The 16,933-nt window shown below is 39.7% G+C and overlaps 1 protein-coding gene across 10 annotated transcripts in view; it reads left to right on the top strand.

The window, feature by feature from the left end:
• The window catches only part of ANK3 (ankyrin 3), a 364,937-nt gene that overhangs the window by 202,820 nt on the left and 145,184 nt on the right, over positions 1 to 16,933 (top strand). For all 10 annotated transcript variants that reach the window (XM_032137947.2, XM_032138001.2, XM_032137998.2 and 7 more), the window contains 5 exons: positions 1,986 to 2,183; positions 7,476 to 7,574; positions 15,673 to 15,771; positions 15,861 to 15,959; positions 16,465 to 16,560. In XM_032137947.2, coding sequence (XP_031993838.1) covers positions 1,986 to 2,183; positions 7,476 to 7,574; positions 15,673 to 15,771; positions 15,861 to 15,959; positions 16,465 to 16,560 — 591 coding nt within the window. The remainder of the gene's footprint in view (positions 1 to 1,985; positions 2,184 to 7,475; positions 7,575 to 15,672; positions 15,772 to 15,860; positions 15,960 to 16,464; positions 16,561 to 16,933) is intronic.

Here is a 16,933-nt window from a genome sequence, read left to right as displayed (position 1 = left end):
CATTGTAGCACTGGGCTCAGACCAAAGCTCTGCATTTGGCTCTGAGGGCATCGGTCTCTGAAGGGTGTGTCCCAGCAGAGGGCCAAATGCTTCTCAGGGCAGCTGGGGTTTTCAGATGGCAATAGGTCAAAATTAAAAATAGGGATATAAAGTCTTCTTTTACCCTGGCTCATCCAGTTTGGCAGAGGCTAGTTTCAGAAGAGTCTAGAAGTGACATTTCCACTTTCATGGGTTGATATAAGGGTTTGTCAAGTGAGGAATGCTGCTGGACTTGGACATGCCAGTGACTTAAATGTGAGGGTCACTGCAGCAGGATGGCTGAGTACTGGGTGCAGCAGCCCCTCAAAATCCTCTGTGTTGTTTCCGATCCTTCCACATGGCTCAAAAGGATTGTGACTGATCCATTGTCAAGATTTGGATCATACTTCCAAATATAAATTCTTAGATTCTATTTTCTTTTTCTAAATCTTCCTATCCATGGGAAAAAAAAATCATTCTAATTTGTCATTAGCATATTTTACATACTCAGGTTTATGTCCATATCAAAATGTAATCTTTCACTTCTTGTAAGTGACTGTGAACCAAGGCAACATTCCCCAAAACTCTTTATTGGGGCAGCAGACCCTGATGGCTCCTGAGGCACAGCTGACTAACAGTTTATCAAGGGAATCTTGATTGTCTCTCTCTGGATATCAGGGGTCAGCCAAGAGAAGGATGCCAGAATGTGCTGAAAGCTCTAGTACTCTTGATTCAAAACCTGAGGATTCCTTTCTTCATGTAATTAATGCATGGCAGTTATTGTGAGGCACTAGAGAGATACAAAGACAAATATAACACAACATGTGCCCTTAAGAAATGTATATTTAGTAGGAGGGGACAGATAAATAAACAAAAGAGTGCCACTAAATTTCCCCAGGACTTTGATAAGAGTCAGTCAGGGTCCGGGGTAGGGGTTGAGGCTTGAGGGATGGGAAGAAATAAAAAACCTCATGGAGGGTGTGACCCTTGAGCTGAATTTTCAGCTGACAGATGCTGGCTCCTGGGCATGTTGGGGAAAAGCATTCTTGTAGAGTAAGGCAAGACAGAGAAACATGAGACTATATTCTGTTTGGGGGACGTGCAGGATGATAGACCAGCATGAAGATAGGCTTTGTAAAAGAGGAAATCAAGGACCAAATGAGAAGAGATGATAGTGTCTTAACGTCCATGAACATTAAAAATTTCAACTTGTAAGCAATAGATGGCCATTAAAGGTATTTTTTTAAATAAAAGAATGAATCGCTCTGAACATGCCCTAGTGATAAATCATTGTTTGTTGCTTCTTCCTCTTGTCCTCAATTTAAATAAAGCAAGTAATTATCGAGCATGTTGTAACATAATTTCCTGTAAAAGGGAAATTTATATTCCTTTTGGAAAACCAAGAATACTCTGACTCTTTTTGATTAAAATGTCCATATTAAGCTGAGCGCAGTGGCTCACGCCTGTAATCCCAACACTTTGGAGGCGGAGGCGGGTGGATCATGAGGTCAGGAGATCGAAACCATCCTGGCTAACACGGTGAAACCCCATCTCTACTAAAAATACAAAAAATTAGCCAGGCGTGGTGGCAGGCGCCTGTAGTCCCAGCTACTCGGGAGGCTGAGGCAGGAGAATGTCGTGAACCCGGGAGGTGGAGCTTGCAGTGAGCCGAGATCCAGCCACTGCACTCCAGCCTGGGCGAAGAGTGAGACTCCGTCTCAAAAAATAAAATAAAATAAAATAAATAAAATGTCCATATTAAATTATGTTTTCTCTACTTAGGAATGCAGGATACATGAGGGCACTATATTCATGTACCATTTGGTTTACCAGTATTTGCTTACTTAATCATGATTTCTTAAGCAATCATAGAAAACCACTAGAAAGAGGCATAAATTATGTGAAAATGCACTGTGCACATTTTTATCTTGTTCCTGGGCATGTGACCAAGTGATTTGTGTTGACAGAATGGTTATACGCCACTGCACATCGCTGCCAAAAAGAACCAGATGGACATAGCAACAACTCTGCTGGAATATGGTGCTGATGCCAACGCAGTTACCCGGCAAGGAATTGCTTCCGTCCATCTCGCAGCTCAGGAAGGGCACGTGGACATGGTGTCGCTGCTCCTCAGTAGAAATGCGAATGTGAACCTGAGCAATAAGGTAACCCACTTCTTTCTTGACAAACCATGCAGCACACCAAAACCTCACCCCTCAGAAAGGTCACTAAGAATTCACAGAAGATCTGGTTCAAATAGGATGTGTAAAGTGTAATATTGCACCAAGTTGTTTATCAAAGTGTTACTTAACAGAGCAAAAATTTGGAAACAATCTGTTTAAACAATAAGAAAAATGGTCAATAGGCCAGTTGCTCCGGCTCAGGCATTTAATCCTAGCACTTTGGGAAGACAAGGTGGGTAGACTGCTCGAGCCCAGAAGATCGAGGCTGCAGTGAGATGTGATTGCTTCTTTATACTCCAGCCTGGGTGACAAAGTGAGGCCCTGTCTCTTTAAAAAAAAAAAAAAAAAAAAAAAAAAAAGAGAGAGAAAGATAATGGTAAACAATTCAGATAATTCAGTCAGACAATGAGTGTGTATGGAAGTGGCTCTATATACATATAGCCATAAAAATGAAGTCCAGGAAGTTTTTGTAGTAACATAAAGTTTTGTCACAATGTTAATTCAAAGAGCACCATTGTTACTTCACCATAACACAGCAAATAATATGTTGCAAATTGTAGCCCTTTGCTTTATTCCACAAACATGTTTGGGGTCCTGCTCCTTGCTCATCCGTTTTTAAGTTCTAGGTTACAAAGAGAAATGGGAAACATTTCTGCCTTCATGAGTTCATTTTAATAACAAATTTAGAGTAGCTATTTTATGGAGTAGATAGGAGAAGTTGTTGGCAATTTTGAAGGAACTTGTGAAGACTGTTCCCTAAACTCTTCAAACACCCATGCCATCATCTTTGATATGCTCATTATTCATGAAGAAAAGACTAGAGTTTTGTCAAGCAAAGTGAAAGTTCAGCCCACAATTAACCAGAAACTTGTTATTGAAGTTACTGCCTCTCCCTGTATGTATCAAAGAATTTCGGTTGGCTGAATTGCTCATTAAGATTCACCCAAAACACAAGACAGGTGTTTCTAAATCTTCAGATAATAGAAAACCACACAAGAGGGCCCTCAGATTCCGATAACCTCCCCTCTCTGGCATTTAGCTTCTCTTCTGCCTGCTGGGTGTGGGCATAGCTGTCATATTTCTCAGCCCTAGCTCAGATATTGGAGTAGGGTTTCAAAATAGCAATAGTCTTATGTTGACAAATAACAAGTAATTTAAATACTTTTAACACGTGTGCCTGTGTTTTGAAATCACAGAGAGTTTGAATCCTAAGTCGGATTCTTCCTGTGTCATTTAGGCCAGATATATTACCTCTCTGAGCCTCCGTTTTGTCCTTTAGTACGTGGAGATAACAATACTGACTTCTTGAGATGCTTTGAGGATACACTGAGAAAACATTCAACACTTTTAAGTAAGAAAGAATCATTTTTTTAATTTTGGAATTTTTACAATTTTGGAAAAAGCTTACTCCATAACAATCTGAATTCTCAAGGTTATTGTTTAACAAATTCTGTAGACCAAAAGACATATACAGGAGACCAGGGATATCTTTTTTTTAGTTTTAGTATTGTGAAAATCTTTTTTGGTCATTACAGAGCAAACACATTTTTTAAATTTTTTTTTCTTGTTAAACCTTCCTTTTAGGAGTGCATGTCTCAGCATTAATAGGAATCAAAAACAATTTCATAATAGTCATTATTGTTAAGATTTGTTTGATCTTTTGAATTTTCTATAGTTTTATATACCAATTTAGAGACCAGAATTGTAATGGCTTGCCTCAAAACTCAACTTGTCTTTATGACAAAGAGGACCTTGTGTTTCCCAAATTGAAGCACATGCTGAAGTGTATTTTTCTCTTGTGAGTCCATAATATTGTATTTCATCATTTCTTCCAGAAACAATGTAGTACTTTCACAATTGGTTTAAATTGAATATTTCCAGTAGGTTTGATACCAAACTGCGGTGTGACTGTCTTTGTTTCTTCAAAATCCTGCAGCCAACTGGTACAATATATACCCAGCCTTGAATTCACCTTAGACTCATAGAGCGATTTTAGGCTAAAAATATTTAGGGCAAAATTTTTCTCAGTGCTTGCTTTAGTAGAGTGGAAATTAACAAAAGGAATTCTGAAAACCCAAAGACATATAGTAAACCAGGGAAACCTGGAAATTTCTGGCCACCTTCCTGAATAAATGATACCCAAGCAGAGATATTCCTAAAGGGATTCTAAAAGATCAACTGGCTTTCCATTAGCATGTTGAACTTAAGGAACTTCCGAGAACTTCTAATACTTTTAATTTCTAACTTCTCTTTAGAAACTATCTAATAAGAAGGCATTTGTAAATCCTTGCATCCTTTCTCCATTGTCGTTTTCAGTATAAAGCACTAAATATGCTCTGATATGAAAACAGAAAAGCAGCAAAACTTTGTATTATTCAATAAGGAACTGTCTCTCAGTTTTTGTCAGTTTTTCCTGAGCTGCCAGTGTTTTAAGCATCAGTTACTCACTGTTCCCTCCTCCCTTCTCCTGCCTACCTTTCCCTCTTCTCATATAACACTACATTTTATTTCCTTGCTAAAAAATAACTATTAAAAAAGATTTAGCTTTCATAATTTATGTTGAACTAAACACTTATTCTTTTTACTTTCTTTTTTCTTACTAGTAACCAGCACTTTCCCAGTACTTTTAAGGAAAAATGATCATGAACCCCAAGTTATTGTTGAGGTGCTAGTGTTTGATTTGATTCAGTTTTGCTTTTGATGTTCCTATTTTCCCGTATAGGTTTTGCAGACCCCAATGCTTATATTTTTTATACAACTGAAAGAATATTAAACAGAGCTGTTGCTATTTTAATTTGATGTTTTCTCTGTTTCAAATAAATGCTTTTTTTTTTTTTTTTTTTGAGACAGAATTTCATTCTTGCTGCCCAGGCTGGAGTACAATAATGCAATCTTGGCTCACTGCAACCTCCACCTCCAGGGTGCAAGCGATTCTCCTGCCTCAGCCTCCCGAGTAGCTGGGATTACAGGCATGCACCACCACACCCGGCTAATTTTGTATTTTTAGTAGAGACAGGGTTTCTCCATGTTGGTCAGGCTGGTCTCAAACTCCCAACCTCAGGGGATCTATCTGCCTTGGCCTCCCAAAGTGCTGGGATTACAGGCGTGAGCCACTGTGCCCGGCCCTAAGTGCTATTTTTAAAATGAACAATGATCGAAATGCCATAAAAGATCAACAGGTAACTTCTGAACTCAAACAGGGCTGTGGTTACTTTCATATTGTTTTTTAAAATCTTTTAAATTATAGCCATGAATAAAAAATAAAATGTTATTTGTATAATTTATACTGTTCTACCTAAGAAAAATGTTTGATTTTTTTTCTCTGATTTAATCAATGAATGGGTGGACTAAATTCTAGATGCTAGACACTGGTTATATAAAAATTAAAGATACAATACTTGCCTCAACAAGCTCACAGTGGTTTGAGAAAGACAAGCAAGAAAACAGAGTTTAAATGCAGGATTATGATATTTTTAATAGAAGTGAGCACATAGTAGATTTGCACATAAATGTAATAACTTGGCCCTTTATTGAAACAAGAAGAGAGAAAGGCCAGGGAAGCCTGAAGTGACTCCATCAGTGAGTGGGTAAGCCAGGTGAGCAGCAGGCACCTAGACATGGGAGCATGAGAGGACAACATGTGCCCACAACACATTTCTCAGTCTTTGCTGAGAGCTACTCAGTGAAGTACCCTCAGTGCCAAAAGTTTCAGACTTAGAATAGGTGACCATGACACTCATAAAATGTTGTGGCTGACAATAATATTTCCTCTGAAGTAAAACATGGAACATGGTTCTGTGATGAGGTCAGTGTTTGGGTGGTGCCAATTTTGGCTCTGGTTTATTTTTCTTGAATTTCAAGTGAATGCGTCAGTCCTCCTTTTCACATTTCCCCCTTTATTCAGTTCAAGTGAGCTTCCTCCAAAATTCTATAAACATTATTAAAAAGTCCCAACTTGACTCTCTCTGCGTTCCATAATTGCTCTGATGGAATAGCAACCCCTGAATAAATAATGTTTCACATCTAGAAGACTCTGTGCTCTTCCTGAAGCTGCTTTTGATTACCTCCTTTCCTCTGACAAATAGAACAGGCTGATATTTTCATTGCACAGATGCTAGAGGGGGAGAAAAGACTTCCAGGATTAAGATATTAACTTCTGTGCTCATAATGGATGAAAGCAAAAAATCTGAAAGCACTAACATCAACTCACTTTCTCTTAACTATTATAAAAAATGCTTTACAATTTAAAGAGGTTTTTTAAAACCAGAGTATAGTCTTAGTAGTTTTTTTTCTTGGTCATGAGAGCAACCATGTGTTCTGCAAATTCTCTAACAGGGTTAGTTTCAAATACTGTATCAGTCTTGTTAAACCCACACATCATCTAAATGACCTGGAAATTGTCATGATCTTGCATTCACATTACATTTCACAGGTGACCTTTCCTACCCGGAGTGACATACAGAAAATATTCATTAGACCTTGGGAATTAATATGGAGAAAATATTATCAGCATATGTCAGTGTTCACTTTGTAAACAGATATCATTTAAATAATTTTTGGTAAAGCTAGTGGCATTGACGATATATTAAAACTCTTGCATAATTTTTTAAAAAAAAGAGTCTAATTTTTGGAGATGAACAGTGAAGTGTATGGGGACAAATGTTATAATGTCTAGATTTGTTTTAATATTGCCACAAATAAATGAATGAGAAGGAAAAGAGGGATAGGTGAAACAAATATAGGAAAACTTTGACAATTGCCAAGTCTGTGATGAGTATACAAGGCTCAGTCCATTTCTTACACTTTTGAGTATGCCTACAATTTTTCATGCAGCCTACAGATAGTAATGTTGCCACAGTGCTAAGACAGTATAACACATAATTTCTTTTTTTGAGACAGGTTTCATTCACCTCCGTCACCAAGGCTGGAGCACAATGGCACTATCTCCATTCACTGCAACCTCCACCTACCACGCTCAAGCAATTCTCCTGCCTTAGCCTCCCAAGTAGCTGGGCCTACAGGTGCATGCCACTGCACGTGGCTAATTTTTGTAGAGATGGGGCCTCACCATGTTGGCCAGGCTGGTCTCGAACTCATGGGATCATATGATCCACCTGCCTTGGCCTCCCAAGCATATACATTTATTCCATAGGTTTTTTCTGACATAGAAATTCTTGTCTTACCATCTTAGAATTCACAAATGGTTTCTCAAACATGGCTATGTGTGTGACATTCCTTCCTGTAAGATGACTGTGCCCTTTGAATGTTTTGCAGAGTGGCCTGACCCCACTCCATTTGGCTGCTCAAGAAGATCGAGTGAATGTGGCAGAAGTCCTCGTAAACCAAGGGGCTCATGTGGACGCCCAGACAAAGGTATACGGCCCTCCCTTTCCACACGGAAAAGAATGTGTCCATTTGGTGACTACAGTAAGGAAGAAACTATAATTGTATCAGGAGAACAAACCCTTTAATCATCTCTTTTCTATGTAGTATTTTAAATATTTATTTATGCAAGGGACACTAAAGTCTCTGGTTGCCATATTCCAGGGACTTTTGTCTTTAACGGCCTGGGTACTTGATCCTAGCTGCATAGTAATTTCCCCCTATATTACCACTGTTGAGTTTCCTTACAACAGATGTATCCTTCAGGGGCAGAGTGTGAAAGCTTGTACCTTTCTTAGTTTTTGTGATGGATTTTTTAAATGCAGACAAATAGACAAATAGAAAAACTTGTAATTTGCGACCTCTACATTTGTTCAGCATGATTTATGAAACAGGATAAATTAAGGCTTATTTAAATATTACTCACTTGCTAAATTCCTAATGGTCTGTGCGGTCATGCAAGTGTCCTCCCTCTCTCAAATGAAAAAGCTCTCATTTCAAAAAGAAAAAAAAGTTGCTGATTAATCTTATATAATGCCACAATTCAAACACACACACAAAAAAAGGACTTCTCATGTCATCATCAAAGATATAGCTTCACATTAATCACATTTCTCTGAAAATTTTCTTTATATGCTTAATTTTGTTATTTCTTCGTATCAGATTTGTGTCATCTACTCTAACATATGTTTTTTTTGTTTGTTTGTTTGTTTTGTTTTGTTTGGAGACAGAGTCTCACTCTGTTACCAGGCTGGAGTGCAGTGGCTTGATCTCGGCTCACTGCAACCTCCACCTCCCATGTTCAAGCGATTCTCCTGCCTCAGTCTCCTGAGTAGCTGGGACTACAGGCCTGTGCCACCATGCCCAACTAATTTTTGTATTTTTAGTAGAGACGGGGTTTCACCATGTTAGCCAGGATTGTCTTGATCTCTTCACCTTGTGATCCACACGCCTCGGCCTCCCAAAGTGCTGGGATTACAGGCGTGAGCCGCCGCGCCCGGCCACATATGCTTTCTTTCTATATGCCATGTTTGACATGAAAAAGAATGACTACTAAATATTGCAAATAAAATTTTTATATGTAATATAGGCAGGTTCTGAGGTATATGGGCATACTGAAGTAACTAGTAATACAGAAATATTACCCCAAATTAGCCAGATAAAAGGGTATTGACACCAAAATCAGACTGAATTTAGCTTATTTTCTTATGCTGCTTGAATGCTTTCATCAGGAAATAATTCTTGACTTTGGAAATTTGCAATTTTATGGTAAATTTCTTCATTCCGTACTGCTTTATTCACACACACACACACAGAGAGAGAGACAGACTTAAACACTTTCTTAAGTTCTCTCTCCTTTTTATAGATACAAAACTCTAGAAGGCAAGGTCTGGGTCAAGTTTCTCAACATTTTTCTGCCCCAGCACATCCAAGGCATGCCCTAAAATTCAGCCAGGGAGTATGGTGAGGATTCTCAAGGCCAGGTGGGGGAGGAGAGAAACAAGTACTGTGCTGCCTCCATCTGTTTTCCATTTGCACACACAGCCCCTTGATGTAGGAGTCTCAGGACTCCACCACAGTTTCCTTCTAATCCAGCCCAACTCAGGTCCCAGTTGGTAGTCTTTTTTTTTTTTTTTTCTCCAAGAGGGAGTCTCACTCTGTCACTCAAGCTGGAATGTAATGGTTTGCTGCAACCTCCACCTCTCAGATTCAAGCAATCCCACCTCAGCCTCCTGAGTAGCTGGGACTATAGGCGCATGCCACCACACCCAGCTAATTTTTGTATTTTTAGCAGAGGTAGGGTATCGCCATGTTGGCCAGGCTGATCTCAAGCTCCTGACCTCAGGTGATCCATCTGCCTTGGCCTCCCAAAATGCTGGGATTACAGGCATGAGCCACCATGCCCGGCCACGTAGTCATTTTTGTACTCCGTATAATATCTTGCGGCATGTAACCTTTCCTGCCCTTTACGAACGGAGCTGAGCGTCTCACTTCAGAAAGCATCTCTCTGTCCTTTAAAAGTTATTTTCCTTTCCTTTCTCTTCTCTGCAAAGGTCACAGCCACCAAAAGGAAGTGAAGCCATGATTGTCCCATAACTAGAGCACAGCAGAAGTGCAGATAGCTGGGTTGCTTGCATTTGCTGCTTAATTTTGTGAATAAGGAGTTTGTTGTATCCCAGGAGTGTTCACATTCTCACTGGTAAAGAAGACATCCCCAAGCAGCCCACAGGTGGGATGCATACCATTCAAATCATTGGCTTACATGCAAAAATAATTAATAATAATAAAAATATCAAGACCTCTGCTCCCTGATGAGGAAAAGACTAGAAAATCCTGGTAACAGCCTTTGCAGTCCTCTCCCCTTGCACCCCTCCAGTTTGCTGACCCTTTATACCCACCCCCTTTTTGCATTTGAAGTTCACCAAATGAGTTTAAGCTAAATTGTGCCACGGGGTATAATAATCAGTGTTGCTTGACAGAGATGAAGCCACTGCTTTTGCTTTTTAGAAGGATGATGTCCGGAAGCATTTTATTTAGACCACCCCTGAAAGGCGTTGATTCTTAGAGGACACTAATTAGGTATCAGGAGTTACACTGGATTTCTTTAAATGTGTGTAAAAGCATAAAAAGCTTTGAGAACTTATGTGATACTTACTCATTTCACATTTATTTATAGATTTCCTACTGGTCACCAAATTCTTACCTGGGAGATACATTCCTTGCCCTCATAGAATTCATAGTTTAGAGAGCAAAACACGTAGTATTATAATAACAAAGTCATCATCATAATAAAATAAAACAATGTATTACCCATTTTCTCTATGCTCGGTACTATTCTAAGTGCTTTTTATTTATTATTTTGTTTAATTCTTACAACTACCCTGGGAGGCTGGTAAAATTAGCATCCTCGTCTTACAGATGAGGAAACTGAGGCACAGAAAAAGTAATTACTTGCGTAAGGTCCCAAAGCTAATTATTACAAAGCCTGATTTTAACCATAGGTCTAGATCTAGAAATATATATAATTTTAGGGTATTAGGTAATAACTAAGATTTTTGACAAAGGTAGGTAGGATAGAGGAAGCTATACCTTGTTCAATATCATGGGAACATGTGAAGAAAAACGGGGATTATGTCTTAAGATATTGCTAGAAAATTAAGAAGACCTCAGAGGGCCTTAATGTACCAGGCTAAGCTGTCCAGCTTTTTATCCTGTTTGCACTGAGAAGCCACTGAAGGTTTTAAACACAGACGTGATAAGATCAGCAATCTGGTTTACAAAGATCCTGGGAAACAATGCCAAGAATAAGTTGATTTTAAACCTTCGAGCAGGGGCAGTTAGGCTATTGTGAAATCCAAATGAAGAATAAAGAAGGTCTGAACTAAGTGGCAGATGAGACACTGAGAACAGGAGAGAAATTAGAGAAATAATTAAAAGACATACAAACAGCTAAGATTTGAAGACTTTTGGAAGGCCGAGGCAGGAGGATCACGAGGTCAGGAGATCGAGACCATCCTGGCTAACACAGTGAAACCCTGTCTCTACTAAAACAATACAAAGAAATTAGCTGGGCGTGGTGGCGGGCGCCTGTAGTCCCAGCTACTCGGGAGGTTGAGGCAGGAGAATGGTGTGAACCCAGGAGGCGGAGCTTGCAGTGAGCTGAGATTGCACCGCTGCACTCCAGTCTGGGCGACAGAGTGAGACTCCATCTCAAAAAAAAAAAAAAAAGATTTGAAGACCATGTGTGTTTGGGGACTAAGGAGAAGCAAGAAATTCAAGATGAAACTAAGGATCTGACCTGTGCAACTGGGTGATCACAAGTACCATTCAATGAGACAGGGAATAAAGGAGACAAAGCCAGCTGGGGAAAGAGGACTATGAGTTTCGTATTGGTGTATTGAATTGTAGATTACCGGGGGCCAATCAAGTAGGAAAACCCAAGAAATGACTCACATATTGATCTGGACACAGAAAGGATGGCTGGACTAGAGATGCAGATTTCGGAATCATCACAATAAAGGTATTAGCTGACACTGTGAAAGTAGATGTGATCCTCAAGGAAAAGTGTGGCACACACCAAAGACAAAACCGTCGGGATCTGCTCCATTTTACAGTGGATGGAGGAGGCAAAGGAGGGCTGTCCAAAGGTAGAGGAGAAATCAGGAAAGAATATGATAGGGCTGTCAAATTATGAAAAACTATCAAGGTGTTTCAGATAAGAGAAGCTCAAAGTCCATGCATGCCATGCATGGCTGGGCACTTGGGATATTAAAAAGCAGTTTAACTAGAGTAGTGGAGATGGTGAAATGTAGGGAGAATGGGCTGGAACAGTGAATGAAGGTTTTTTTTTTCAAGAAGCTTAGTTTTGAAAGGATATTTCGAAACCTAGAGAAAAGGAGAAATATTTGAAAGGATTACTTTTTGTTTCTAAGATGGAAACATAAAAATATGTCTATAAGCTGAGATGAGCATGCCGGAGGAAAGAAAAATGGTTAGCAAAATTATTTGTTTTTTTTAAGGGGGGATGGAGTTTCACTCTTGTCGCCCAGGCTGGAGTGTAATTGTGTGATCTTGGCTCACTGCAACCTCTGCCTCCCGGTTTCAAACGATTCTCCTGCCTCAGCCTCCCAAGTAGCTGGGATTACAGGCACCCACTGCCATGCCTGGCTAATGTTTTATATTTTTAGTGGAGACGGGGTTTTGCCATATTGGCCAGGCTGATCTTGAACTCCTGACTTCAGGTGATCCGCCAGCCTTGGCCCCCCAAAATTCTGGGATTACAGATGTGAGCCACTGTGCCTGGCCTGTTTAGCAAAATTATAAGGGGTATCAGAAGTGGGATAGGCTGAGCCAGAGTTAGAAATGACAATTTCTTTTTCTTTTTCTTTTCTATTTTCTTTTCTTTGTTTGTTTGTTTGTTTTGTAGACAGAGTCTCACTCTGTTGCCCAGGCTGGAGTACATAGGCATGATCATGGCTCACTGCAGCATCAACTTCCCAGGATCAAGTGATCCCCCAAACCTCAGCTTCCTGAGTAGCTGGGACTACAGACACATGCCACCATGTCCAGCTAATTTTTTTTTTTTTTTTTTTTTTTTTTGTATTTTTAGCAGAGACAGAGACCAGGCTGGTCTTGAACCCCTGGCCTCAAGTGATCTGCCCGCCTCAGCCTCCCAAAGTGCTGGGATTACAGGCATGAGCCACCACACCCGGCCTGATCTTTTCCTGTTTTCAATCATTAATTTACCGAAGATTTAAAATATGTATTGAGCACTGATGATATGCCAGGCACTGTTTTCAGCACGAGGTAATAATAGCTAACCCTGTGTGTCAGACACTTGAAATAATTGTTAACATAGTTAATCCTTATGACAACACAATGACTTTGGTACTGCTACTAAAGTCCGTTTTATAATGTATAAGCCAATGTACAGAGAGGTTCAATAACTTATCCAAATTCACACAGACAGTAAGTAGCAGAGCTGGGTCCCAAACCCAGACAGTCTGCCTCTGAGGCCCAGGCTCTTGGCTGCTGAGTCCCTCCTTCCCCAGTTCTCATCAGTCAGAAGTGCAGCCTGATCAGTGAATGGATGTAAACATCTACTACTTGGTAATCAAGAGAGGAAAAAAGGAAGGAAAGTTGTTAAAGACTCGGATGTATCTTGCAGGGTTTTGCTGAGCTCTATCCAGTGTTGCCCAAAGGAAGGAAGGAAAAACCTAATCAGCTTGTAATGATGTTATCAGTGAGGCAGCTACGACAAAGAGGCAGAGGCTGCTCCGTTCCCTGGGCTAGGGCTCTTTATTTGTTTGCTTGTTTATTTAGCTACTCAAGAAAAAAATAGTGAGTCTTTGAAAAATTTGTTACTGCTGATTGGAAAGAATTGCTCACGTCCCACCTCTCTGAGCGTATTTATGCGAGGTGCTATTTTGTATGGGAATGCTGTTAACCCCAATGAATGGAGGAGCCCACATGTGATTTCTCTGAATGCAAGTTTAATCTTCTTGGCCATGCCCACGTATTTTTGAAAAAACACTTTAGTGTTTGTGGAACAGCAGGAAGACCAGTGTCCTGGAGCACAGCGACCAAGAGTGAGAATGGTGGGAAGATTAAAAGATGTATGGATGGGGGATGAGGAGGATAGGGGAGACTAGAATTAGAGAGCTCCTAACACTGTATTATAATAACTTAGGATTTTAGTAAGAATGAGATGGGAAGCTATGAGGATGAATAGAACCTGTGCATTAAAATATTTAGGCCAGGCATGGTGGTTCACACTTGTAATCCCAGCACTTTGGGAGGCCAAGGCAGGAAGATCACTTGAGCCCAGGAGTTTGAGACCAGCCTAGGCAACATAGTGAGACCTCATCCCTACAAAAAATAGAAAAATTAGCCAGGTGTGGTGGTGCATGCCTGTAGTCACAGCTACTTCAGATAGATTGAGCCCAGGAGGGGAGGCTGCAGTGAGCCATGATCCCATCACTGCACTCCAGCCTGGTGACAGAGCAAGACCCTGTTTCAAATAAATAAATAAACAACCCTGTCTCAACTGTATACATCTAATCAACACATCCATCTCAACAACTATTAGAAATGGTTGTATTATAACTTAGGCAAATTGACTAAAATCTCAAAGAATTTTTTAATATTTAGATTTTTAAAAAATATTGGGTCCATATGGTTTTGACTTGTAAGGGAAGTTCTTTGAACTTGGAAATAATGTTACTTCAATCAGTTAAACCAACTGTACTGAGCATTGATTGGACACATTATTTTCAAGCTTCCCTTATTAAGCAGTATTTTGATCATGGGTGCAGTATCTGAGTTCCTCTGTACTGAAAAGGAGAACCCTGCAAAGCAGGCAAATAGATTCTGGTCACCAGAAAGGAATATCCTCCATCGTGTATTAAGTAGCGTTAGAGGTTGTAAGTCAGTTTCCTCTATGTGGTTATGGTGAGCTTTCCAGGGACAGTCTGGTCAGTGTGGATGCACTGGCAGTTTGTTTAGTGAGACAAAGTCTACCAAGAGTCACCCCTCTAGGGCAGCACATCCCTGGTAAGGTATCTTCACCTTCTACAGTCAACTGTAGTTTGGGCATCTCTTTTTCAAATTCAAATGTATTCATTTGCTGGGGCCACCATGAAGACACTAGTGCCATCATATAAGATACAGACCCTTGAAAACATGGATAACCCACCCCCATTCCTGTTTAGAAATATTGTGATAAAAGGTCAGTGTTCTCCCTTTCAGAGATCTGGTATTGCCTGTGTCATTATGAACAGGGGCTCTGAAATTGCAGGGTAGTATGTTATAATGAACACAGCCATCTAGAGAAGGATCTGGAATATCCTTATTTTAAAGAAAATAATTATCTAGATTGTATACACATACATGCACACACATATACACAGAGAGAACTTATAGCCCCTCAGGGGTCAGTGGATACTAATTTGAGAAACAAACCATTTCTTGTCTAAATCAGTGAATCAGCGGTTTTCAAACTCTGGGACTCTAGGTAGGAAGGCGAAAGACTAACTCAATATACTTTGTTCAAGTTCATACTTCTCAGACCACCTGAGCTCACACCAGCCTCCCTCTTCCTTTTAGTGTTTCTGTGCTTCTTCCTATCTCTATCAATCAGGCATTCTGATCATCACCTCCTGCCACGTGTTATTATTTAGCCACTTCATTTTTGCCTAGATTTAAAGCTTTCAGAAAGTATTCAATAAACAAGTCAAGTCTCCATAAAGTGCTCTTCTGACCCTGAACAAGAAGCCGCTGAATCAGTCTGTCTATGCTGTCAGTTGTGCCATCTTTCCTTTGTATCTTGAAAAGTTCTAAGAACAAGATGACCTGATAAAACATAAAGCACTTTGGGGAGCTAACAGTCTTACAGGCAGTGGTATTTTAAGTTATACCTAAGTCTTATGCTGAGAATTATCAAGGGCAATTTTTTTAATATAGAGAAGAAAAAAACCTACTTTTTCCAGCTCAAAAAGAAAGGTTAAATAATGATTTTGCTTCTGTTTAGGATAGCTGTTAGTAAAAGTATAATTATGATGCTTCTTTCTTTAAAAAATAATAATTGCAGATGGGATACACACCACTGCATGTGGGCTGCCACTATGGAAATATCAAGATTGTTAATTTCCTGCTCCAGCATTCTGCAAAAGTTAATGCCAAAACAAAGGTAAGCTCCTTCCTTTTTTGTTTCTGCCAGAATCATTTATTTTTGTTTCAAAGGAATTAAGAATCATCTCTTCCATCTTCCTTCTACAGAATGGGTATACGCCATTACATCAAGCAGCACAGCAGGGGCATACGCATATAATAAATGTCTTACTTCAGAACAATGCCTCCCCCAATGAACTCACTGTGGTAAGCACTCAGGGCAAGCTTAGGAGAAGAGGGAGGAGATAGATGGGCCTGGACTCTGGTGTCTTCTTACATTTTTCATTGTACTTTCATGAAGAGGCATAAACAGAGCATTCAGTAGAATGAGGAAAGAAGGACAATAACCATATTGTTCTGAGCTGTTCAGAGAGAGAGAGATGATTAGTGTTTTATATGTGAAAACTACCTGTTGCATTGTCATCTAGTAGGAAGTACACATGTAAGAAAAAAAAATTGTGTTGGTTTTATTGATTGCTTACTTAGAATGTTAAAAAGCCTCTCGGATTGCATGTGTAGCTGCCCAGACTTTGCTGTATGAGTACAAACAGGTTAGGTGGGTTTTGTGCAAGGTATGTCTCTAATGAAACACTTTTTTGTGTATGACAGTGGGATGGGTCTGATGAGACACTCACCTTACATTTTGTATCAGCAAAAAAAAAAATGTGGAATAAGGCTTGCTAATTCCTTATTCACATTTTCCTTTTGCCAGAATGGGAATACTGCCCTTGGCATTGCCCGGCGCCTCGGCTACATCTCAGTAGTGGATACCCTGAAGATAGTAACCGAAGAGACCATGACCACAACTGTAAGTAAGGAATGCAGAGCCTTGTTACCCTAGGAGCCAGCTTTCAGCCAGTTTTCTTGGGCTTTTCTGAGATGAATATTTTTTCCCATTCATAAACTAAGCACCATGTTTTAAAATACAGTCACCTCATTGTTGGTAGTCAGGATAGCAAAGCTCTTATTGCTAATATGAATAAAAATTTAAAACACTAAGAATACCTATTTAAAAGATGCATCTGTAGCTATAGAGTTTTTACTTCCATATACAGCTAAATGTATTTATTTATTAGTTTGCTTTGATATAACAAGTTTTTAATGAAATGATAGTGAAGGCCGAAATTTTTTAACATCCTTCCTTGGCAGCGTAAAGAAATTGAAAACTCTAAGTTGATTCC

Source organism: Hylobates moloch, unplaced genomic scaffold (genome assembly GCF_009828535.3).
Source record: "Hylobates moloch isolate HMO894 unplaced genomic scaffold, HMol_V3 SCAFFOLD_3, whole genome shotgun sequence".
NCBI lineage: Eukaryota > Metazoa > Chordata > Mammalia > Primates > Hylobatidae > Hylobates > Hylobates moloch.
The sequence above is the reverse complement of the archived record's forward strand: the minus strand, read 5'-3'. Positions and strand labels throughout refer to the sequence as shown.